The 27,055-nt window shown below is 44.9% G+C and overlaps 1 protein-coding gene across 1 annotated transcript; it reads right to left on the bottom strand.

Annotated features, from left to right (window-relative positions):
* Positions 1–2,736: 2,736 nt before the first annotated feature.
* On the bottom strand, positions 2,737–23,838 carry LOC307091547 (sodium-coupled neutral amino acid transporter 3-like). The gene is made up of 16 exons (XM_079759187.1): positions 23,729–23,838; positions 18,795–18,908; positions 16,922–16,991; positions 16,421–16,536; positions 14,841–14,914; positions 14,349–14,441; positions 13,562–13,643; positions 13,157–13,239; positions 12,513–12,571; positions 12,075–12,191; positions 10,168–10,247; positions 9,793–9,893; positions 9,194–9,318; positions 8,282–8,426; positions 7,711–7,814; positions 2,737–4,741 (listed from the first exon to the last, which is right to left on the bottom strand). Exons 2-16 carry the CDS (start codon positions 18,845–18,847, stop codon positions 4,637–4,639), a joined length of 1,407 nt encoding a protein of 468 aa, XP_079615313.1. The 5' UTR covers positions 18,848–18,908; positions 23,729–23,838; the 3' UTR covers positions 2,737–4,636.
* Positions 23,839–27,055: the final 3,217 nt, after the last annotated feature.

Raw genomic sequence — 27,055 nt, 5'->3', positions numbered from 1 at the left:
TTTGGGATGTTCAACACTGTGTGTGTGTGTGTGTGTGTGTGTGTGTGTGTGTGTGTGTGTGTGTGTGTGTGTGTGTGTGTGTGTGTGTGAGAGTGAGAAATTGAGCTGCAGAGACACTGGCTATTCATAGTATGTTAAAGAATTCTAGTGAAGTAACCCTAGTGGACCACACTATCAGCCACATTGTAGCGCTCCCGCTGCTACCTCTAATCAGCAATCATAGGATTCATTCATGCTCCTTAGATGCCATGTTAGGGTTACACACACATTTTCTGTCATTGTCTATGGACCCCCTGAAGTAGCCTTGGCCACTCCCTGGCCACCCCATGTATAAAAGTCTGTTTCGTCGTATTGGCTCATTTCCACCGGCGGGTACGGGTCGGCCCAGCACGCCTGAGCCCAGTCATGAGGGTGCGTTATAGCTCAGCTCAGTTACGGCTCTTGTTTCCACCGACAGTACCCTTATGGTAGGGCGGGGTTTAAGCCGGATGGCGATAGCCGCGGCAGCTACGTAAGCATCGTGACCCATAGTACCTATTGAAGCATATATGTAGCAAGATTCTAATGGCAATGCAATTTGCAATTCAATAAGTCAGTACATTATGCAATTGACAATTCATTATGCAATTGAATAATGTAAGTTGTAAATATGTTATTCAAATTGTATTTTAATATGCAAAGTGACCATGAAATCAATAAAATTTGCAATAAAAATAGAATAACATTTTGTTACATTTTTTGAGTTCCTTTATTCGAATTGACGTTTTGCAAAAGATTATGCAAAACGCTTTGCAAATGATTATGCAAAACACTTTGAAAAAGACTTTGAAAAAAGTTTTGCAAAAGATTATGCAAAACGCTTTGCAAAAGATTTTGCAAAACGTTTTGCAAAATTTATCAGCCAATCGCGTCTGGGCGGGAACTACGTCACTTCCACGTCAGACCAGCTGATCATCCACGACCTAGCACTTGGCACTTTCTTTTCTATGCCTAGCATTGTGCCAGGTTTGACCGGGTTGAAGTATATAGTAGTAAGGTGAAAATGGCGGAAAAGACGGTGGCGGAGCTGCTGCGGGAGGCCGCTGCAGCTCTAGAGGAGCGGGATGCAGGGTCTGAAACAGCGACCAACATGCCTGCACCGGATCGCACCGGAGAAGGGCGCGCAAACCGCCTGTGCCACTTTTCTGCTCGTATAGGCTACTTTACTGAAATAACTAGTCAGGGGCGTTATCTAGCTTGGACGATCTGCTTTTTTGATCTGAATAAACGTTGTGTCTCGAGTGATACTACTGCCTTGTGTCACGTTGATTCTCGAGCTCGCTGCTTTGCTTTGAGACGATCCAGAGCAAGAGACTACACCAAATCAGGCGACCGAAATGATAGCGAAAGAGCGAATAAAATAACTTTTGGCTGGGTTGTAGGCAGTGGAGGGAAACACAAAATTAGCTTTTGAATAACTGGTGTAATGGCCTCTGCTTTTTGGAAACGAGACAAATACCATGGTCTATAATAACATGGACACTTTTTAGTACTGCGGATGATGAAGTGTGGCTCAACGTTACAATGGAATGGGATCTCAGCTTGAAAAATTTCCCCCTAAAAATGGTATGAGTTTGAATCCCGAATTTTATTATAAAAAACCTAATTTTCCATTTATTTTGGCTTAAAATTTCCTCCAATTAGACTCCAAATACGAATGAGATGAGTATGTTTCTGACATTTTATTGAAAACAAATCAAACAGTCATTGCGAGGACAGCTACGAGTCTTTTCTCGATTTCCAACCATGGACGTATTCCAACAGCTACCGTAGCCACGACTACAAGCGACACATTCAGCTGATGGTCACCAGTTAACACGGTCACTAGTTGAACTGAAACACCGGTTTGCGCGCCCTTCTCCGGTGCGATCCGGTGCAGGCATGTTGGTCGCTGTTTCAGACCCTGCATCCCGCTCCTCTAGAGCTGCAGCGGCCTCCCGCAGCAGCTCCGCCACCGTCTTTTCCGCCATTTTCACGTTATTACTATATACTTCAACCCGGTCAAACCTGGCACATGCAAAAACGTTTTGCAAAACGTTTTTCAAAATCTTTTGAAAAGCATTTTGCAAAATCTTTTGCAAAGTGTTTTGCGGATTGAAATGCAATTTGAATTTCGCAACACACGAGAGTGGCGAAGTGCATTGCAATCACGGGGACGCTTTAGCTTTTCAATTTGAATAAAGGAACTCAAAAAATTAATATAAACCAAGTTTATATTAATAATATTTTCGTTTATTGATAAAGTTTATATCAATAAACGAAGTTTTTGCCGTTTACAATACCTCGTGGGTACTGTGCATGTTGTTATTATCTCCCTGTCGCAAGGAAGTGACGATTCTGTCGACCAATCAACGAACGGCGTGTGTAGCTTGAACTTGCCGGCACCCTTTCAGGCGTCTCAGTACCCCAACGGAGCAGTACTGCAAGACGAGTATGGCTCAATATGGCTCTTTCCGGATCACGCCCACTTTTGGCGGTGGAAACGCGAACCGTGCCTGACCTTTGCATACTGAACCGACCAGTACCGTCTGATGGAAAATAACCTGGGCTATACCGCACCTTCACTACTGGGCCATCAACAGAGGAAAGAAGAAACCAAATAAGTTGCAATGATGTCAATATCTTCATGTTACTCACAAATGTATTTTATTATGAAAAAGAAGCACCAAGTCAATGATACATATTATGCATGCCGTGCTATAAATCTTAGCAATAGACAATTACGTCAAAATCACAGATATAACCCCTTCATAAAGGGCATCCCCTTTTCACGCTTTTCACCCCTTCACAAAGGGGTTACTCCTTTAATATGAAATTCAACCCTGTATAAAAGGTTAAGCCTCTTAGATTGGCATTCAGCCCTTCATAAATGATGCAACCCATTTTCTTTATAATCCACTCCATCGTAAAGGGTTTACCCCTTGAAAAGGGAACTGACCATTTCATAAAGAGTTTACCCTTTCATAATGAAACTCACTCCTTCATAAAGGGTTTACCCCTTCATAAAGGAAATCACCCTTTCATAAAGGGTTCACCTCTTTATAAAAGGTGCCAGACTTTTATAATGCTATTCCAGCCTTCATAAAGGGTTCACCCTTCATAATGCGGTTCTCGGGGTGACCTGGGAACCCTCCATGTGATGAAGCAACCGGCACGGTAGAGATGCCCACCTTCGGTCTCTTTTTCCTGCTGCATTCCTTTAGCGCCTCCGACTGAGTTAGCAGCCTGTATCAGCCGGGTCACGGTTTACATAACTGAACAAAAGACTAAATGTGTCAACATGTCTTCAAGCACATGCATACAAGGCAATTCATGTATAGGAAGCAAATACCAAAACAAAACGTTTCTGAAACCTTTTTTTTTTGAAGAAACTACAATCCATTGGATTACTTTGTAGAAAATAGTTTGGCACACAATAGTTTAATAGTTTATAGTTTTTAGTCATGTGACGTAAACAAATGAGGAACTCAACTGAAAATCTCTTCTATTCACTGTGATCAAATCCTGTGATTATTGACCATTTTAACAATGAAGGGATGGGTTAGACCTTTATATGTCACCAATACTGATCCATACCAGTAAACACAGTGTGTTGTTAGTTGACACCAACGGTATGATGATACCTTCAATGAGCTAATTATTTTACCTAGAGAAGCTTTTTACTCTCACCTGAGCTATTTCTGAACACAGAATGATTTAATAAGCATTTTAACACTGTATAATCTTTAATCATCATAATAAACAAGTTGTTTATTATGCTCTGCCTAATCACAATGCAAAACAAGTAGAGATGTAGGTAAAAAGTAATTTACTGTTTGATACAGTTTTATATTTTGTCACATATCGGCACTAAATTTGACCTGGGGATTTGAAGGCTTTCGCTGTATGGCCTAACATTTAATTTAACATGATAAAATCGTATCGACATTCAAAATGGACAGCTGTTTTCAAGCGATGTTATATTATATAACAAAAACTCATAAAAACCATGATGATTTTCTTTTCATTGTTGATATAAAAAAAAATGAAGGACCAATAAGCCCCCAATTAAAGTTATTTAAACTTAAAAAAAGTATACTAGTTCTCCTTTGGTAACAGTCATAATAATGACCAAATGCGAAATGCAATTTGAACTTAAATTCTTCTTGAGCAAATTCCTCCCTGCAATCGTTTGAATTGTTTTTTAATCGAATCCAACTCCTCTGCATTGGAGATAGCGTCCAACGTTAACAGTCTGTGCTTCCCTCTGTCCTAACTCTAGCCTAGGAAGGCAGCTTGCTTGATTTGGTTTGTCTTTAGCAGGCAGCGTGGCCTCGATTCCTTAATACAATGTAGAGGTAGTAACTCATCTTATCCGCAGCGCCCCCCACACCAGCGGCCGCCTCCTGGACTCCCTACCGCCTGGCTTCAGTGGCGATAACAAAATTAATCAGGGGGGGAATTGTCTTACCAAAATATAACAACAAATCTAAACTCCAAGGTGGTGGGGTTAGCCTTCAAACGGCAGCAGATTGCATCTGGGTGGAGGGCGACGTGCGCCGTGCGCTGTCCCGCTATTGGCTGGTAGTGTCGGGCCACTCCCTTGGGGGGGGGGCGTTTAATGGCCGCCGGCGCTCCGCTTCTCCCCAGACATCCAGTCGATCCCGATGAAGGTCAGACTCATGACCATGAAGACGAAGCCCAGCGCAGTGAAGCACGCAGCCTGAGGGAGGCGAACACAGATGTAAGAGTTAGCCTAAGGGTTACCCTAACCCTAACCCTAACCTACAGACCCTAACCCTGACCTACAGACCCTAACCCTAACCTACAGACCCTAACCCTAACCTACAGACCCTAACCCTAACCTACAGACCCTAACCTGCAGACCCTACAGACCCTAACCCTGACCTACAGACCCTAACCCTAACCTACAGACCCTAACCCTAACCTATAGACCCTAACCCTGACCTACAGACCCTAACCCTAACCCTAACCTATAGACCCTAACCCTAACCTACAGACCCTAACCCTAACCTACAGACCCTAACCCAGACCTACAGACCCTAACCCTGACCTACAGACCCTAACCCTGACCTACAGACCCTAACCCTAACCTACAGACCCTAACCCTAACCTATAGACCCTAACCCTAACCTACAGACCCTAACCTGCAGACCCTACAGACCCTAACCCTGACCTACAGACCCTAACCCTAACCTATAGACCCTAACCCTAACCTACAGACCCTAACCTGCAGACCCTACAGACCCTAACCCTAACCTACAGACCCTAACCCTAACCTATAGACCCTAACCCTAACCTACAGACCCTAACCCTAACCTACAGACCCTAACCCTAACCCTAACCTATAGACCCTAACCCTAACCTACAGACCCTAACCCTAACCTACAGACCCTAACCCTAACCTACAGACCCTAACCTGCAGACCCTACAGACCCTAACCCTGACCTACAGACCCTAACCCTAACCTACAGACCCTAACCCTAACCTACAGACCCTAACCCTAACCTACAGACCCTAACCCTGACCTACAGACCCTAACCCTAACCTACAGACCCTAACCCTAACCTACAGACCCTAACCCTAACCTACAGACCCTAACCCTAACCTACAGACCCTAACCTGCAGACCCTACAGACCCTAACCCTGACCTACAGACCCTAACCCTAACCTACAGACCCTAACCCTAACCTACAGACCCTAACCCTGACCTACAGACCCTAACCCTAACCTACAGACCCTAACCCTAACCTATAGACCCTAACCCTAACCTACAGACCCTAACCTGCAGACCCTACAGACCCTAACCCTGACCTACAGACCCTAACCCTAACCTATAGACCCTAACCCTAACCTACAGACCCTAACCTGCAGACCCTACAGACCCTAACCCTAACCTACAGACCCTAACCCTAACCTATAGACCCTAACCCTAACCTACAGACCCTAACCCTAACCTACAGACCCTAACCCTAACCCTAACCTATAGACCCTAACCCTAACCTACAGACCCTAACCCTAACCTACAGACCCTAACCCTAACCTACAGACCCTAACCTGCAGACCCTACAGACCCTAACCCTGACCTACAGACCCTAACCCTAACCTACAGACCCTAACCCTAACCTACAGACCCTAACCCTAACCTACAGACCCTAACCCTGACCTACAGACCCTAACCCTAACCTACAGACCCTAACCCTAACCTACAGACCCTAACCCTAACCTACAGACCCTAACCCTAACCTACAGACCCTAACCTGCAGACCCTACAGACCCTAACCCTGACCTACAGACCCTAACCCTAACCTACAGACCCTAACCCTAACCTACAGACCCTAACCCTAACCTATAGACCCTAACCCTGACCTACAGACCCTAACCCTAACCCTAACCTATAGACCCTAACCCTAACCTACAGACCCTAACCCAGACCTACAGACCCTAACCCTGACCTACAGACCCTAACCCTAACCTACAGACCCTAACCCAGACCTACAGACCCTAACCCTGACCTACAGACCCTAACCCTGACCTACAGACCCTAACCCTAACCTACAGACCCTAACCCTAACCTACAGACCCTAACCCTAACCCTAACCTATAGACCCTAACCTACAGACCCTACAGACCCTAACCCTAACCTATAGACCCTAACCCTAACCTACAGACCCTAACCCTAACCTACAGACCCTAACCCTAACCTACAGACCCTAACCCTAACCTACAGACCCTAACCCTAACCTACAGACCCTAACCTGCAGACCCTACAGACCCTAACCCTGACCTACAGACCCTAACCCTAACCTACAGACCCTAACCCTAACCTACAGACCCTAACCCTAACCTATAGACCCTAACCCTGACCTACAGACCCTAACCCTAACCTATAGACCCTAACCTACAGACCCTAACCCTAACCTACAGACCCTAACCCAGACCTACAGACCCTAACCCTGACCTACAGACCCTAACCCTGACCTACAGACCCTAACCCTAACCTACAGACCCTAACCCTAACCTACAGACCCTAACCCTAACCCTAACCTATAGACCCTAACCTACAGACCCTACAGACCCTAACCCTAACCTATAGACCCTAACCCTAACCCTAACCTACAGACCCTAACCCTAACCTGCAGACCCTACAGACCCTAACCCTAACCAACAGACCCTAACCCTGACCTACAGACCCTAACCCTAACCTATAGACCCTAACCTGCAGACCCTACAGACCCTAACCCTAACCAACAGACCCTAACCCTGACCTACAGACCCTAACCCTAACCTATAGACCCTAACCCTAACCTACAGACCCTAACCCTAACCTGCAGACCCTACAGACCCTAACCCTAACCAACAGACCCTAACCCTTACCTACAGGCGTTAGGGTTAGCCTAACCTACAGACCGTAACCCTAACCCTACAGATCTTAGGGTTAGCCATCCCTAACCCTGCAGATGTTAGGGTTAGGGTTAGAGTAACCAAATCCAGGAATCCAGAAACGGATCCAAGGTATTTCGACCGATCACGACAAGGTGTTGAGCGAGACATTACAATCCTGAATTGCAATGTTTGGCGCCAGTATTTTATTTCCCCAAAAACTCAAAAGAACTCTTTCATTTCAGGAATGTGTTGGGATCAAAGTGTGGGGGGGCTCATTAGATGTACCTGGATCTTTGGTCTGGACGTCATGGGCTCCTGCTCTATGGGCACGATGCGAATGTAGAAGAGGCCTGGGAGGATGAAGATCAGACAGGGGGCGGTGGTGGCTCCTGGACCAGAGTATATAAACAGTTTATTATGTGCATGTTATAACGTGCTCAATATACATCATATGAACTTTCATGAACTGCAGCATCTTAAATGCTGAGAATGCAATATCCCCATATGAGCAATACATGTTCTGTCTTATATCTCAGCTATCATCAAATATACTATATGTAATACTATAAGAGTACTGATAAAAATCAACCATCAAACACAGAAGACCTCCTGGTTCTGACCCGGACCAATGGATGAAGGATTAACCGACACATATGAAGCGGTACCCTTAGAAAATGTGAATGTGAAATGTGTGGTCCCCCCTAAGGAATGTCCTTGGCTACTTCCATCCATTTTCTTTCTGGTGGCTTGGGTTTGTTCCTGTGCCTCCCTCACTCTCCTTATATCGTGACATCGGGTCCCCCTGCCCTTCTGCCACAGCGAGTCCCGTAGGGTCAGGGTTAGGGTTACGCCGTACCGATGATGCCGAAGATGTCCCGGATGTTGGGGACCAGGATGACCAGCAGGTTGACGCAGAAGAGGAGACACACGGCGATGGCCACGTGACGCGCCCAGTGGAACGGCTTCTCAGGGAACAGCAGCTGGAGCAGGGCTCGTCGGATCTGGACACACAAACACACACACACACACACGCACACAAGAGCACACACACACATACACACACACAAGAGCACACACACACAAAAGCACAACACACGCACACAAGAGCACACATACACACACACACAAGAGCACACGCACACACACATACACAAGCACACACCCTCATTGTGTTAATCAGCAAGAGAATCACCTACTTTACTTGAGTAAAGTAGGAGTGTGTTCGGCCGAAAGAGAACATGTGTGTGTTTCATTTTGTGTTCATACTTTTCTGTCAATGTAGGTTTTTGATTTACAGTTTCTACCTGTTCGTTCAAATATGGGGTTCTAACTATATGGAAGTTTGTGAAAAATTTAAGCCACTGAATTATTAAACGAAAATCTGCACATTAGCAAACATTTCTGCCTCAAACATGTACTTGAATATCAACAGCAGAACCAAAACTGTATTCTGCCAGTACTGGTTTATCTTTTACTTTGCTTGCTCAATCAAACTATTCGATTAGCCCTATGGAGTCGAGTGACATAACTGGGTACCAATTTGGACCAATAAGAAGCGTTGATTGTGTGACTGCTGTTAGTTGCGCCCTGCAGCAGGGTAACAGTCCCACAGACTAACCTCACATCCAGAGTCCGAGGAAGAGGACCTCAGATCTGGGGGATAGGCCTTACTCTTTCTTTCGCTTCATAGTTGTTTCGACCAATCATGTTGCCGGAGTGACTGAGTGAGTGCATGTGTGTGTGTGCGTGTATTTGTGCGTGTTCTTACAGGGAACAGCACCACGGGCACCGTCAGGGTGACGGCCACCAGGACAGCCACGCGCACACACAGGATCAGCGTGTCCAGAGGGTCCACCTTACTGTAGGTGTGCAGGAGCTCCGACTCTGTGTTGACTGTGGACACACACACACACACACACACACACACACACGCACACACAAACACACACACGCGCACATACACACAAACACACGTACACACACAGACACACTCGCACACAAATACGCACACACACACATCCACACCAAACAAACACACACAGACACACAAGCATACACACACACACAAATGCACACACACGCACATACACACGAACACACGTACACACACACAGACCCACACACACATGCACAGGCACAATCACACACGCACATGCGCACAAATGCACCCAAGCACACACGCATGGGCACACACACACACGCACACAAGCACATGCACACACACGCATGCACATACACATAAACACACACATATGTACCCAGATACACACAGAAAACTCAAATAAAATACAGAAGCAGAGCTAGATAAAGAAAATATATAAATATAATGGTACAATAATTGTGTTTGCATCATATAATGGTTGGTACCGTAGAAGGTGAGGTAACCGAAGATGGCAGTGAGGAGGTACATCACAAACATGCCCAGGATGGACACGTTGGCAATCCCCTGCATCCTCCTCTTGGTAGGGCTTCAGGTCGGAAAACAGAAACACATGCTCGGTCTCAAATACGGATTGATACGGATATCATGGAATAGAAGAAGTTCGAAAAATATTGAACATGAAAATATTAGATGTGATTATTATTTATAGCAATAATATTTGCATTAATATTTATCTGTAATTGTATTATTGATATAACTATTCCTATCATATACACTAATGTATATGCAGTCACAATGTCTCTTGAAGAGCACATCTGCATGGAGACATCTCTCCAGCCCGGCTATATTTCGCATCTTACTTGCGTAGCTCGGTGTAAATAGGCAGCACCTCAGGGTGGCACACGAAGGCAAACGCCAAGATGGGAATGGTATACGCCGTCTGAAATAATCATAAACAGCAAAGTGGTCACTGGAGAAAGAAACTGGCCAGCATTCAGTGGGGGGGGCCGAGTCTATCATACGCAAGCAAATGGAGCTAAACTGTAGTGCAGCTTTAAACCAGGCAGGTGTGGCCCTCTAAACTGTACTGCAGCTTTAAACCAGGCAGCTGGAGCCCTCTAAACTGTACTGCAGCTTTAAACCAGGCAGGTGTGGCCCTCTAAACTGTACTGCAGCTTTAAACCAGGCAGCTGGAGCCCTCTAAACTGTACTGCAGCTTTAAACCAGGCAGGTGTGGCCCTCTAAACTGTACTGCAGCTTTAAACCAGGCAGCTGGGGCCCTTTAAACTGTACTGCAGCTTTAAACCAGGCAGCTGGGGCCCTCTAAACTGTACTGCAGCTTTAAACCAGGCAGCTGGGGCCCTCTAAACTGTACTGCAGCTTTAAACCAGGCAGCTGGGGCCCTCTAAACTGTACTGCAGCTTTAAACCAGGCAGCTGGGGCCCTCTAAACTGTACTGCAGCTTTAAACCAGGCAGCTGGAGCCCTCTAAACTGTACTGCAGCTTTAAACCAGGCAGGTGTGGCCCTCTAAACTGTACTGCAGCTTTAAACCAGGCAGCTGGAGCCCTCTAAACTGTAGTGCAGCTTTAAACCAGGCAGCTGGGGCCCTCTAAACTGTACTGCAGCTTTAAACCAGGCAGCTGGGGCCCTCTAAACTGTACTGCAGTTTTAAACCAGGCAGCTGGGGCCCTCTAAACTGTACTGCAGCTTTAAACCAGGCAGCTGGAGCCCTCTAAACTGTACTGCAGCTTTAAACCAGGCAGGTGTGGCCCTCTAAACTGTACTGCAGCTTTAAACCAGGCAGCTGGAGCCCTCTAAACTGTAGTGCAGCTTTAAACCAGGCAGCTGGGGCCCTCTAAACTGTACTGCAGCTTTAAACCAGGCAGCTGGGGCCCTCTAAACTGTACTGCAGCTTTAAACCAGGCAGCTGGGGCCCTCTAAACTGTACTGCAGCTTTAAACCAGGCAGCTGGGGCCCTTTAAACTGTACTGCAGCTTTAAACCAGGCAGCTTGGGCCCTCTAAACTGTAGTGCAGCTTTAAACCAGGCAGCTGGGGCCTTCTAAACTGTACTGCAGCTTTAAACTAGGCAGCTGGGGCCCTCTAAACTGTACTGCAGCTTTAAACCAGGCAGCTGGCTGGGAGTAATGGATACCTATGGGTGGGTGGGCTGGACAGTTCAATGACGGACGCCGCCCCTACCAACCCACAAATAGCTTGTGACCATATGCGGTCAGAGGCATTACCCTTTCAAATGTCTAGTTTTTAACATCTAGGGCTTTCCGTTAGAGACCCACGATGCTGTCTGTTAAAGGACGCGTGTTAAGTAGGGTTAGGGTTAGGGTTAGGTTAAAGGGTTAGGGTTAGGTTAAAGGACGCGTGTTAAGTAGGGTTAGGGTTAGGTTAAAGGAAGCGTGTTAAGTAGGGTTAGGGTTAGGGTTAGGTTAAAGGACGCTTGTCATGTACGGACGACTCGAACGTGACTAGCGTAAGACAAACACAAGGGTTAGATATGCAAATTGATTGCTTCAATAGTGAACCATGATAGTATATTCTGCATTTATCAAATATCAGTGAGGCAGGACATACTTGCGAATGTATAAAATGGAGTCAAACAACCTAAACACTATACCCTCCTAAATCCCACCTGTTTGGGAACCCCCTGATGCTACCACTGCATTGTACTAAGTCCCCCAGAAACCCTCAAAGGGGACATTTTGTGTGGGTTTGTGGGGATTCGGCTGGGATGTTTCTCATGTGTTTCTGACCTCTCGGTTGACGGTGAACAGTTTGGCGGTGCAGGTGTCTTCAGGGATGGTGGCGTTGGCGGAGAAGTTACCGAACGCTTCCAGCGGGCAGGGGATGTTAAACCTCTTGTAGATGACCTGGCATGTGAGACAGAGGGCGAGAGAGGTTTGAACAGAGAGAGATATTAGAATGAGAGAAAGAGAGAGAGAGATGTAGGTAAGGATTTCCTATCAGGAGATTTGTGGATACATGTAGTTAAGGAGCAGGTTAAGTGTGAGTGGATGTTGCTCTTGAAGGCCGACATGTTGGGCTGCGGTCATTGGGGCACACACACACACACACACACACACACACACACACACACGCACACACACACACAGACATTGGGAGATCAAACCCAAGCCCACGCTCCATTACCAGACAATACAGTATGATAGCATCCCATAGTAATACCCCACCGAGGAGAGGAAGAAGACCATACAGGTGAGGGAGAATCCACTGGTGTAACCCAGGTAACCTGTAGGGTGACATCATATAGTCCAGGTCAATCCTCTGGCAGAACGCTTCAGACACTGATGCAAACACAATCAGGTAGGGTTAGGGTAACCCTAACCCTAACCCTAACCTGTAGGGTGACATCATATAGTCCAGGTCAATCCTCTGGCAGAACGCTTCAGACACTGATACAAACACAATCAGGTAGGGTTAGGGTTAGGGTTAGGGTTAGGGTTACCCTAACCCTAACCCTAACCCTAACCTGTAGGATGACATCATATAGTCCAGGTCAATCCTTTGGCAGAACGCTTCAGACATTGGTACAAACAGAATCAGGTAGGGTTAGGGTACCCTAACCCTATCCCTAAGGGTTAGGGTTAGGGTTACCCTAACCCTAACCCTAAGTTTATTGATCTCAGTAGAAAATTCAGGTTTCCACTGCAATTTAAGTAATTATTAACCTACAAATTAGGGTAAATATAGAAATGGTTTATCATGAAATAAGAAATTATTAAATAAATTAAGCAAATAATGAAAAATGAAATAATTAATATAATCATGAAATAATTACACAAGCACATGGATAAATGATAGTAGAAATGCCCACCGAGGTGTTTCATCAAAGCCAGCGGGAGGATGATGGACACACTGACGATGACAATCAGGTAGTTCCCGTTCATGTACCAGTCCCTAGATACACACACACACACACACACACAAATGCAAATGAAATAGTCAAACTCTACCCATCGACTCTGGGTATATGTGAACACACTGGTTTGAACTTGGTTTACAAATTTGTTCATGCAAATATAAAATATATTCTACTTTCTACCAAAAACATTTATAACAATATTACGACAACGACGTGAAATATCATCACCAGTCTTGTGTAGGTTTGCAAGGAAATATAAAAAAATGTTTGCTTTAAGAATAGGTTCCATACAGAAACAATGATGTTGGTAGTTGCATACTTGAGACAGATGTGTGATCCACTTTCCCAGGTACTCACTCAGAGCTCGATGTCTGTCCAAGGAATGCCTGGATGACCAGGGGAAGTTCAAATTTCACGATGAAAAGGTAACTGGACATAGCTGAGGAGCACAGAGAACCATTCAGAATATTCAAAACAACTGAACAAACTAGGCTACATCAATATTTACCAACCCTCTTGTTTAATACATCTTATATAACACAATTTGGTGTATGCATATAATGAATGCAAGCAGAAAACATTCCTTATATTTATGGTGTCCTTTTCAGGAGACGAAGAGTTAAAGGAGGTGGTAACAAACACAGAAGCCAGGCTCAAGTTACAAGTAACCACGATTCTCTGAATTCCTGCACCATGAATGGTTGACAACATGGAAAAACCAAACATATGTTCTCTCTCTCTCTCTCTCTCTCTCTCTCTCTCTCTCTCTCTCTCTCTCTCCAGGCAAAGCCGGAATCTGTTGTCTTAGAAAAGTGATAAACTCCATCCAATATGTAGGCTACGCTATCAAAGTGGGTTTGGACTTCTGGACTTTCGATGCCCTTTGATGACGTCAACCATTACGGCGAGGTCAGCCAATAGCAGCCGCCCGTCCCCCGGAACCTCCTCCCAGCAGCTCTTTAACAGCAGCTTCAACAATGCAACAAATATAATTGTGGCACTTTAATACGCCATTTTGTATTCTCCATTCAGCTCAATTTGGTATTCCCCATGTGCCTTGAGCGCCTTCCTGGGTCCCTGGTGTACGGGTTTGGAGCCAATAGTCTGGCCGGCACCCCTCACCCCCACCACCACCTCAGCTTACCTCCGATATTGTGTAGGGTTATGATGACAGCCGCAATTATTTTCCCCACTTGGCCGAAGGCACGAAGACCAAGTTGCTCGTAGGCGCGAATACCTGAACAAACACAGAGGATCAATATTTGCTAAGATTGGCATCAGAAGGTCATATAAACATACACACACACACACACACACACACACACACACACACACACACACACACACAGCACAAGAGTATACATTTTCAACTTTCATTTAATAGTTAATAGGTAGTCTTTCATCCAAAGAGTCTTCTGTGAATTGTCATTAAGGAGCAGGTAAGGGCTACGCATCTTGCTCAGGGAGGCCCAACAAATCTGCCGACGTTCGGATCTAAAAGAGAAGCTTTGGGCCGAGTCATGACAACCTAGCCAGGAGAACACCCTGCCAGCCCTGGCGTTCTGCTCCCTCAATGTCCCCAAGGTCTACCTGTGAGGGAGACTTCAGCTTCACTAGGAGGAGGAGGAGAACTCACCCACTACCCCCGCACTCTGCAGGAGGAGGTGGACGGAGTAGCTGGACAGGCAGGCGATGGCCGTCAGAAGGATCCTGCATGGAGCAGAGAGGAGGCCGATAGACAGTCCATACTTCACATAGGGGAAATGTTAACAAGACAAATGAACAGCAGTGTTTACCAATGTTACAGTGTAATTCTGTGCCTTGCTAAAGACCATCGCGTTAGGGTTAGGGGCTAGAGAATGAGGCTAGAGGTAGCTTTAACGCTAAAAGCTGTTAAGGCCTTCCATGAGCAATCATCCTTTATTCATTATCTCATAGGAACCATGGTCCTTTAAACCTGAATCTAACCTGCCCAGCTGAGACACTTTTACACATAGAGGCTTGAACAATGGATTCATAAACATGCCGGTAGGGGTCAGGTATCCTGCCAAGCATGCTGTCCTGTGGACATAGGGTACCTTCCTTTAGTGGGGGGCTACATGTGAACCCCCCTCTAGCATAATGCTGCGGCCAACTGCTGGTAAACAGACACCGCCTCATCCACGCCCACTCAGGCCAGAAATAAAGCATGGCCCTCGGCCAATGAGCTACCAGCGTTGCAGTGTATTGCTGACATTTATGGGACATTTATGTCTCCATATTTTGTCTCAATCGTAAAAATGCATGTGGACAAATATCTCCATATTTTGCTATCATGGAGATGTTTTTCTGGGCCATCTTGAACATCTCTATCATGGAGTGAGTGAGTGAATATTCTACCTGTACGCTACATCTCAGACCGGAATAGAATCAAAAGCGATCCGATCCAAGCCGATCGTAACTCACCCTCTCATCAGCTAAGCAACGTTGTGGGTGTATCCGAATGTGGAGCCATGTGCTGTTCGACCAATCAGCTTGACGGGTTCAGCGGCTCCATAAGCTGTGTTCCTTTACCTCTGGTGAAGGCTTTGGTTTCCTCGCTCATGAGTGGCGGCACACGTCTGTTAGCTTTGGTTGAGGGTGAGTGTAGTAGACCTATTATCTGTTCTTTGGTTGGGGTTAGGGAGTGTAGTAGACCTTTAAATCTTAATCCTGTTTTTAACCTCCTTGGTTTCCATACCAACAAGTCAATTCCAGTGTAATGTCAGTCAGTGACTAAGAATATCACAATGGGATTGATTATTGAAGGATGTTAAAAACAGATTGATGATATATTTAGAAGGCGAGTGTCAAAGCAGAAAATAAAACGATTCCTGCCTTTTGGACGAAAATTGCACAATATTTAACTCTCCAGCACAGCGCTTTTCTTTGTTCTATTTCGGTCATTTCTTTGGTCTCATTGGTCCACTGAGGTACAAACCACAGATGCATGCATGTTTGGTTTGTGTGTATTGGTATGTTTGCATCCATGTTGGTGTTTACGTGACATTTCTGCGTGTGTCTTTCTGTGTTGCCGGGGGCCATGTTTGCCCCTGTCTCTCCGTCTCTGAGGTGAGCTTAGAACTCCCTAACCCTAACCCTAATTCAAACCCTGACCCTGACCCTAACCCTGACCCTGACCCTAACCCTAACCCTAACCCATCCCCTAACCCAAACCCTAACCCAAACCCTACTCACGGGAATAGGACGATGCCGGTGTTGGACATGGCGTAGGACAGGCCCAGGATTCCGCTGCCCATGATGGCATTACTCAGGTTGAAGGCAGACATGCCGAACGACGTTTTGCCTTCAAACTGTCAAACATACATAAAGTTTGGAATTGATCAACAAGTGAAAGTAATTTGTGGAATTATAATTCACAAATTAGAAAAAACCTAACTAGCAATGATTACTTTTCATTGAATTCATTGCTAGTTAGGTTTTGTCTAATTTGTAAGCTATAATTACAAATTAGACAAAACCCCTCAAAAAGTAATAAGAAATTAACTTTTTTTATATGTTGAATGATATGCAATGTGTGATTTTATATGTATTTTTTATGTTGTTGCTTAAACATCGAGGTTAACTTTAAATACATGTGTTAAAAACTTGCTATATGTTTTATATTTTTTAACTGTAGATAAAATAAAATCCAATGAAATCAAACTAGGTTTGGATTTGACCAATCGTCGCACTCACGTCGGTGAACTGCTGTTTCTTAAAGCCATCGCTCTTCTCTGGAAGGAAGGACTCCTCCTCTGGTTGTATTCTGAAACAACAACAACAACAAAACAAACATCTACAATTAAACTAACGTTTAACCACATGACAAACTCGAAGAACCAGATACCTTTATCAATCATTTAGCGATTTCTAATCAAACACTGAAACAAACCATAGCAATCAGCCTAAATACACAACAATTACGCAACATGTATGTCTGATGGTTGCTGGCCATTTGCCAATAACATCGCCGGCCTCCAGCATAAGCCAATCAGAGCAAAGCATTGTTGTTTACTAACAGTGTGTTATTCTAGAAATTGTGCTGAGCGTGATTGTATTGTGGCATCCCGCCCCTTAAACCTCGGCCCGGCCGGGTCCGAGGATCAGTGGTGGACGGCGTATACCGCCGCCACCCACTAACCGGCGACAGAGAGCCCCCAATCAGCGAGATAGGGGACACAGGCGCCCCAAAAAGACCAGGAGCCATTTTAAAAGGCACACCAGGACGGGAGAGGGGAGACGAGTGACACGGGGGAACAGGTGGAAACCCCAACGGAATAGAGGCTCTCGGAGACCCTATATCGAGTACATGTGTTCTCCGTCTTGATAATAAACGCTGTGTGTGGCTTAAACCCCGACTTCGCAGTGTGATCTATCCTTGACCCCGAGACATCGGGGAGCGGGTTCCACAGTATGTAGCCTTTTGCTTACTTTTTAACAACTGTGGTGTTAAAGTCATAGTCTGTAAGATTGAACCACTCTCAGTTAATAGGCGGGAAACTCAAAAATAGTTTTCTGTCCCTGGATGTGCAACTGTAGGCATTTTGACACTGCCAAGCAGGTACAGTTGCTGCTTGGCAAAAGTTACAATATCAGCGTCTTGCCTGTGTAAAACCGAGGGGGTATATTCCCCCTAGGTCAAGGAGCCTGCTACCTTGGTTCATTAGAGTAGGCAGGAAAACACAAGGAGAACACTTTAGAATAATTTGAATACTCTTGACTTTTTATTTATTTTTGCAAGCCTACAAGAATGGGAGACTACATCTGAGTGTAGTCTACAAACGCGATGAACAATTAACAAGTGCAAAAACGCCAATATATTCTATATATTGCTGACCACTTGTTTTTTATCCATACGAAAGCCTCGTAAGGAAAGTTCCTCTGCTGCTGTCTGGTAGATCGCACCATCTTTCGCCGTCTTCGTTAAATGCGACTGCATCTCCCTCTCTCCCGTGATGGTTAGGGATGTGTTAGATATTTGAAGTCCTGTGGGTATAGATATGTGGCGTTGAAAAAACGCTTTGTGTTACACGAACTAGCGTGGTGCCGGAGTGGCGTTTTGGGATAGTGATAGTATGATACTTGTAAACTACGAGACAGATATGGGCAGGCCGGCATGTTTTCTTGGTAGAATACATCAGTTATGCATCTGTTAGGATTATATTTAATTAATAAAAAATGTTTAAACACTATCGATCAGCTCGGATACAGACATGTCTGTTATTTTATCATAAGCGCTAGTTGAAATGTTAAATACTGCAACTTTAAAGTTAATGTTTTATGTTTCACAATCATTCCATTTTGTTGCAAAAATCGTTCTATATTGGATGGGTAGGGTGGTTTGGATATATTAATTTGTTTAAATAATATGATTAGATTTGCATTACATTTGATGTTAGCTTTAACCCCAGTCTTACCTTTGCTACTTGTTCTCATCATCACTACTGTGTGATTGAACGTTTTTTTGTTGATGTATGTCGAGGACCCCTGCCTTGTCACAACATTTCCAAAATGACCGTGTTGTGCAACACACTGTTATTGAAATACTTTGACTTGAAGGTGAACATACCCTTTGTCCAAGGTTTCATATTCACGTCCATTATGCACCTTCTGCAGCTCCATGCTGGCTAAGGCCTGGTTCTTCTGGTCGGGGGATGAGGTACAGTGCGGGCCCACAACGTTTCTGTTTTCAATTAATGAAGAATAGAAACAATTCATTGCAGATAGACAATTTTCCAGTGTCAGTCACAAACACAAAGAAGAAAAAGATTAGAGGATAAGCCTTTATTTTTTTTATACTTAAGGCTACCAGTGTTGGAAACATCGGTTGGTTAATGGTAGCGTTGGGTCCATCTGACATTCCCTGTGGTTCTGGAGAACCCACAGAGTTCCCCTAAAGCCCTGGTCAACTTTAAATAGCCAGAAAATGGACTGCTATTTAAATAAAATGTGCTTATTGGTTGTTTTTTTACTGTATATTTTTTGCTATACTGTAATAAAATGAAACAATTAAAACAAAGCACATAAAACCATTGAAATATTGTTATTTGTGAACATTTTGATGTTAAAACCAAAAGTACTCGTACTCGTATTACTTACCGTATTATTACGTATATACTTACCATATCTTTTTACAGCCATTTAACTTTCAAATCTATTATTATACTGTCTAAATGTATTTCTGACCCTGGATTAATTTCATCTCAGTAGATAATAGAGCTGGGGAGAAAGCTTTGTACACTTTGGTCCTCATTGGCCACACACACACACACACATACACACACACACACACACACACACACACACACACACACACACACACACATACAAACAGACACATACACACACATACATACACACACACACACACACTCACACACATACAAATAGACACACAAACACATACACACACACACACATACACACACACACACATACAAATAGACACACAAACACATGCACACATACACATACATAAACGCACACACATACAAACAGACACACACACACACACACAAACACAGACAGCCGACACAGACCCATACAAACGAACAAACATGCCCACACTAACACACAAACATACAAACTGAGGATCGACACCAGCTACTAACTATGCCATCCCCCTGTGGTGCACAGTTTGTGAGCTGGGTTAGGGTCTGATGGGTTAGGGTTAGGGTCTGATGGGTTATGGTTAGGGTCTGATGGGTTAGGGTTAGGGTCTGATGGGTTAGGGTTAGGGTCTGATGGGTTATGGTTAGGGTCTGATGGGTTAGGGTTAGGGTCTGATGGGTTAGGGTTAGGGTCTGATGGGTTAGGGTTAGGGTCTGATGGGTTATGGTTAGGGTCTGATGGGTTATGGTTAGGGTCTGATGGGTTAGGGTCTGATGGGTTAGGGTTAGGGTCTGATGGGTTAGGGTTAGGGTCTGATGGGTTAGGGTGAGGGTCTGATGGGTTAGGGTTAGGGTCTGATGGGTTATGGTTAGGGTCTGATGGGTTAGGGTTAGGGTCTGATGGGTTATGGTTAGGGTCTGATGGGTTAGGGTCTGATGGGTTAGGGTTAGGGTCTGATGGGTTAGGGTTAGGGTCTGATGGGTTATTGTTAGGGTCTGATGGGTTAGGGTCTGATGGGTTAGGGTTAGGGTCTGATGGGTTATGGTTAGGGTCTGATGGGTTAGGGTTAGGGTCTGATGGGTTAGGGTGAGGGTCTGATGGGTTAGGGTCTGATGGGTTATGGTTAGGGTCTGATGGGTTAGGGTGAGGGTCTGATGGGTTAGGGTTAGGGTCTGATGGGTTATGGTTAGGGTCTGATGGGTTATGGTTAGGGTCTGATGGGTTAGGGTTATGGTTAGGGTCTGATGGGTTAGGGCTAGGGTCTGATGGGTTAGGGTGAGGGTCTGATGGGTTAGGGTCTGATGGGTTATGGTTAGGGTCTGATGGGTTATGGTTAGGGTCTGATGGGTTAGGATCTGATGGGTTAGGGTGAGGGTCTGATGGGTTAGGGTTAGGGTCTGATGGGTTATGGTTAGGGTCTGATGGCTTATGGTTAGGGTATGATGGGTTAGGGTTAGGGTCTGATGGGTTATGGTTAGGGTCTGATGGGTTAGGGTGAGGGTCTGATGGGTTAGGGTTAGGGTCTGATGGGTTAGGGTCTGATGGGTTATGGTTAGGGTCTGATGGGTTATGGTTAGGGTCTGATGGGTTAGGGTTAGGGTCTGATGGGTTAGGGTTAGGGTCTGATGGGTTATGGTTAGGGTTAGGGTTAGGGTTATGGTTAGGGTCTGATGGGTTAGGGTTAGGGTCTGATGGGTTAGGGTTATGGTTAGGGTCTGATGGGTTAGAGTCTGTTGGTTCGAGATCCTGCACTATCGTTGAATGGTAGAGTTGTCTTAACAGGCAAACCTGCATCTCTGTGGCAACACTGTACTGCGTTCACCCGTCTACAGTGAGGTGAGTCTGCCTTACGTTTATATCAGATTAGATCATCAAGCTGATGCATTTATCCCACGAGGCTGACAATGACCAAAACATTCGATCACAATTGCAGTAGAAAATGTATAGTTCTGAAGAGCACAACCTACAGTGTAAAAAAAACAAAACTTCTTGCTAAAGGGTGTGGACATTGGGGATCGACCCCAGTACCTTTCAGCTGGGAGTCGTACACCCAATAACCAATCCGCTACCCTGTAGTATAGTTGTGCTCTTTGCTCCACAACGCTGGGAGCCAGCAGTTATAGCCACAGTGTTGGCAGAGCCTTCTTCTGGGAAGGGGCCATCGTCGGGGAGGAAATCTGATTTTACTCCAATAAAAATAAGCTCTCACTAATTTCCATGTCTGCCTTCAAAAAATGTCAACGGACCTCGACTGGGGGAGAGGAGTTTGTCACAGACAATTTACGGGGGATTTTTCCGACGCAGAACACCAAAGGACCAGGATTGCTTTGTGACGTTAATCTTTCTCTCTTGAAATGTGGATTGAACATATCCTCGATGCACCATGAGTAGGATACAATAACAGTGTGTGTTTCTACTGTTGGTGAAGTGTCATCCGTACCCTCACTGCCCACAGAGGCCGCTCACATCCTGTCTCGAGAGTATTCTACGAGCCGCACACAGCGCTTAGCCTTCTGGGAATAAGGGAGGACATGTGTGGGGAATACAGCGGCAACTGAGACACATACCATTGTTGTTTTTTCTAACTTATCAGCCTCTCTCTCTTTCTCACTCTCTCTTCCTCTCTATAAACTCGGTTGGTAGGAAGTTCTCCGCACGCTGATCCTGTGGATGTCCAGCGAAGAGGAGCCATTGTTCAGACCCTGATTAAACAACCATACTGCGGTTGGGGTTAGGGTTAGTGTCTCGTAAACATGAGGCCAATTTTGACTGCAGACATTAACACACTGTGGAACTACTGGTATGGCTCCCTGACCGGATTGCCTTTTTCCAAAATAGTTTGATATTTCTTTAATATTCCTAGAAAATAACTCAAAACTTCAAAGAAATAGTGTGGGGGGAGAACATACAACAGGATATCTGAATCAACCGTGTTAATTCGGCTCTGTCTCACCAAGGTATCCGGTTGAAAGTGTGCTCCACAGGGTGTTTGAGTGTCTGTGAAACTCAGCAGCTCTGACCGCTCAGCATAAGTATAGCACAGGTCAGACCAAACTGCCTGGAATGTGTGAGGGATTGGATGTGCCAGAGACTTCTGTCTTAAGGTTGAGTGATTGATGCTGTGGGAGGGTGACTGGCCCTTTGTAACCTAGGTTCATCCCTGCTAAATACCCACAAACACACACACACACACACACACACACACACACACACACACACACACACACTGTTGGCGTAGAGGAAATGACCACTATAATCAGAAGGGACACACATCACCATGGTCAGTATATACCAGGTCCAACTTGATAACTCCAACTTTCTATTCCAGGCTTGCCAACTCAACATTTAAAATAACCTCCTCCTCTCCCTGGAATAGTCGATCATGTATATCAAGTTGCTAGACAAGCCAGAGTCAAGGGCCACCACTGTTGTGTTCAAGGACACCGCTGAAAACACAAACCTCTGCTTTTGGACAGTGGTGTTTTTTTTACTTGAGCAAACCAGATCCATGTTGATTGTTCCAAAGGACATGAGCAGTAGCAGAGGATATGTAGGTTTTGTCTGTGGTTGGGCCTACCGACATGGGGGGAGGGTGGGGGGAGACACACACATACGCATTACTGTGTACAGGAAGGCGTATGGGGGTTTCCAGGGTCTGTTCAGAGTAGCAGACCCATTCTGCAGGCAGGCAGAGAGAGTGTAGAGTTACGCCTTATGTAATATTGTCAGTTTCCTAGGGACTGCTGTGACTGTGATTGGAGCGGCAGTTACTTTATAATCTTGGCATCTACAACTTGTGTAGATGTGTGGCCACAGAAAACTGTTTATGCTATCTGATGCTTGCTTCTTTCTACCTTATTTCCCTTGTTTATTTCTTTCTTTCCTTAATTTTTCTTCTTTTGGGGGGGAAATAGATAGATGTAGTAGGGAAGTAATTACACAAATGTTTATGAAGCTTTCTCTGCTCAGTCCACTACTAAAGACATTCCTTCTAATAACTTGGACTATGGCTACCATTAAATGGGGCAAGCAATTATTCTCCAATCTCAAATGTAAGGATCCTACCCCTAACCCTACCCAATCAAACTAAGAAAACCAAAATACAAAGCAATATATCAGATTAAAAAGAGACACACAATTTTTTAGGACAAAATCCTCAAACTAATAAAACAGATAACCAAAGTTGAACACCGAAAGCCAGATTAGTATTTTGACATGGTCCACACACACACACAACCACACACACACACACACACACACACACACACACACACACACACACACACACACACACACACACACACACACAAACAGATCTCCACCTCCCCCCTGGAGATATTCTCCGTAGAGAAAACCACGTGGCAAAGGAACCCAAAGAGTGAAGACACCAACCTGCGGCCGCTGAGAGCTCTGGAGCAGCAGTCACTGCTGCTTGGTCCTGGGGGACGGTCAGCCAGGTAGGGGGAGAAGGGAGAAGACAGGTGAGGGGGGTTAGCTCCAGGGGTACAGCTGGCTCAGGGGGAGAGGACCTAGACCGAAAGAGAGTCAACATGCAGGGGGAGAGAGGGTGGGAGGCAGGGTACAGGGGGAGGGGGAGGAAGAGGAGGCGGGCATATATGGAGAAAGAGGAATAAAGGGCGGCTTCTCATTGGTCTCAAGTTACTTGCCCTGTCACAGGAACACGCCCCTCTGTAAAAAAAAAAAGAAAGAAACACACACACACAGTAGACATGGCTGATGGAGTTAGGGGGGCTCTCTGGTGGCTCATGGAATTGTTTCCAAGCAGAGTGGACCCTCGGATCCCATATCACACACACACATGCATAGGCGCATGTCCAGGCGTGAACACACCCACATGCAAACACACACATCCCACTCCCCCAACCACACACACAGTGGAAATGAATATGGAGGGGTGATGAACCTTGCATTGCAGAAGTTTGACCAGAGAAGCCACACAGGACAAGGTGGGAACGGCGGAGCAGCAAAGTAAAGCCACTAGCAGGGCTAGCCGGTAGAGTGAGGGTTGGCGTTAAGCTAACCGTCATCTGTTGCTGCGCCTGAGCAGCACTGTGTCAACAACACCAGATGGTAACAGACAAGGGCATTCCCATGCCCATTGGACAGTTGGTACACAGACATCAACATTACTTTTAACCACATAAATACCTCTCTTTTGCTTTGGTGAACATTAGTGGAGGGGTCTTTAGCGGTTTGGTCTCAGCGCATGAGAAACCACCTCCCCTTGTTGATGTATTGTAACGGTGTGTGACATAGATGTTTCCATTGCTAGCCTACAGCATTCACACGATATAACTGCTTAACAGTCTGCTGCTAACTTAAAATAACAGTAACTGTTCCAGGCTACAAACATATGAAATGATTTATAGGTCTATCTCACAATAAATGTAATAATAAACATAATAAAAATCCTAATAGGAATGTTATTCCACTATATATATTGTAAAAGAACCATGTATGCTGTCAGGTGATTGGTTGAATGCTCCTTGTTACACCCTGTTAACTAATCTGGCCCGTATCTGAAGATCCCCAGTCTGTCCCTTCTTGCTAGGGAAGAGTGACATCAACTACTTAGTGAGGCAAAATGTTGAGAATGTGTCAAGATCTTTGGTGGTGGAGCCCCCAAAGCCCAGTACCTGCTTCCCGTTTTGTGCAAGGGCCGCCTTTATGGGAATACAAAAACTACAAAAGGCCTATTACATAGGTTTACAGAATATCTATGTTTGAATAACTAAATAATAATAAAACATTGAATTTAAAGGGAAACTATGCAACTTTTTTGTCTTAAATTACCTTAATATAAGAGGTTAAGAGTCATTGTGATGGTTCTATAACCCTTTATGGGTCGATTGGCCGCTGTTTGACTGCCCCTGGCGCATCTTGGAGGGAAAAGGGAATATGCAAGTTTCTGCCGGCGACCCGCCGCCCACTCTCGCGCGAGTCTCGGGTCTCGCGAAGCACCGAATTACTCTACGGCACTACAAACCCACAAACACGGAACCGACTCACACAAGTAGCGAAGGGATTGTTACATTCATCATGGATCAGCCGATTAAAAAGAGACAGAGAAACACAATGTCGGAGAGAGAAAAGGGAGATTGACCGACAGAGAGGCCAGACACGAGTAAACGTTGGGCGAGCTTCTCAGGAATAGCGTGAACTGAAAGAAAAAGAAGACTGCAAATCGGATGCCGACTTGCCATGGCCGTGTTCAGACATCCTATACATAGACGCAGCATTGGCTGCTGGGCCGCCATCTTGGAGTGGGGATGGGGAGCCAGGGAGCAGCATAAATTCCGAGGGGAGATTGGAAAAGAGGATGTAATTCTGCTTGGGGGACACAGTTTGGCATCGACAACCACCATTCGGACTTGTTATCATTGGTTGTGTCTGTGTTTCATAAGATAAGGTTGCACCACATTGCCAAACTCGCCTCTCTTGAACTTCAGAAAGGAAGCACGAGAAAGAAGATATGCAAAACAGTCCAGCTCAGGGTTTTAATCCCACACAGATATTGATATTTTTTACATTCACAATGCCTTGCATACACTACATTGGTCAGTCTGCATTTACCCTGGCTGCTTTTTATTGTATTTTGAATTTCACTCGTTCTGGTCTGATCATTTTCCTGTATCAATTCCCACCTGCAAACTCCAGACCATTCCATCCATCCATACACAAATAAACATTCCATCAGCACCATGATATAACCATGATATAAATGGAGTCATTCAAGTAACAATATTCAAATACTTACATTGTTGGGTAAGACTTTTTTTTTTTTTTTTCTGAATCCAGTGAAACAGATTGGTGGTTTTAGCATTAAAAAAACTTTCAGGTGTTTATATATGTTTAAGTATTTGGCAGACGCTTTATTCCAAAGCGACATACATAAAAAATACATATAAAACAATCACTGTAAACATAATAATTTAAGAAAATAATTTTGTTAATAAAAGTAAATACAAAATATCAATACAAAGTGTCAAGGCAGAATAAACTGCTGTTGCAGCAAGTCAGCGATACAGTCTATAAGGTAAGATATATAGATATCTAATGTATTCATCCATTGTTTATGTAGGATATATATGTATATATAGCCTAATCATATATTGTTTCTTCTTCTGACCGGTTTTTTTATGTTCCCAGTTTTGATCGGACGTCTGGATTACACATGAGTGGAGCGGTGCAATCCCGACATCTGAAGGATAAATCCAGCCTCCGAGCCTCCCGGTTCCCTCGGTCAAATGTCTATGGGAAATAACGGGGCTTTTGAATGATCGTACATAACAATCTCTAGGTGACGAATAAGTCAAAGCTGCGTCACGTTTTGAACTACACACTTTTTCCATCTAGTTTCGACTGGGTTTGGGATTGTCGGTGCCGTTAAAGTAGTAAACGGCACCGACAATCTAAAAACCCAGTCACTGCAGTCATGTGATTGGCTGAAAACGAGGGAGGCATCTGATTGGCTACAGATAGTTCCTTGTTGAAAAAAATGCATTTGTGAATCCAGCCACGTCAGGAGAGTCTCAAAAATCCACACATAAAGACAGACCAGTTCACACACAAATGACAACAAGTTCACAAATGAAAAGCGTCTTGTAAATTCAAGGTTACCAGTTTGTATATAAATGTAACAACATCCAAATACATTTTGATGAAAATTGCAAACTATTTTTTAATTAATATATTTAT

This window comes from Pollachius pollachius (genome assembly GCF_949987615.1).
Source record: "Pollachius pollachius genome assembly, contig: scaffold_47, whole genome shotgun sequence".
In the NCBI taxonomy this organism is placed as follows: Eukaryota; Metazoa; Chordata; class Actinopteri; order Gadiformes; family Gadidae; genus Pollachius; species Pollachius pollachius.
Note: the sequence above shows the minus strand (reverse complement) of the source record. Positions and strands in the feature narration are given on the sequence as shown.

Bases quoted from the DNA above. Each gene is read 5' to 3' on its own strand.
- LOC307091547 (XM_079759187.1), bottom strand. From the start codon at position 18,847: ATGGAGCTGCAGAAGGTGCATAATGGACGTGAATATGAAACCTTGGAC. The intron at 14,915-16,420 runs GTGAGTAGGGTT...TGCTCCATGCAG, and splicing joins ACCGGCATCGTCCTATTCCC to GATCCTTCTGACGGCCATCG. The intron at 9,894-10,167 runs GTAAGATGCGAA...TCCGACCTGAAG, and splicing joins ATTTACACCGAGCTACGCAA to CCCTACCAAGAGGAGGATGC.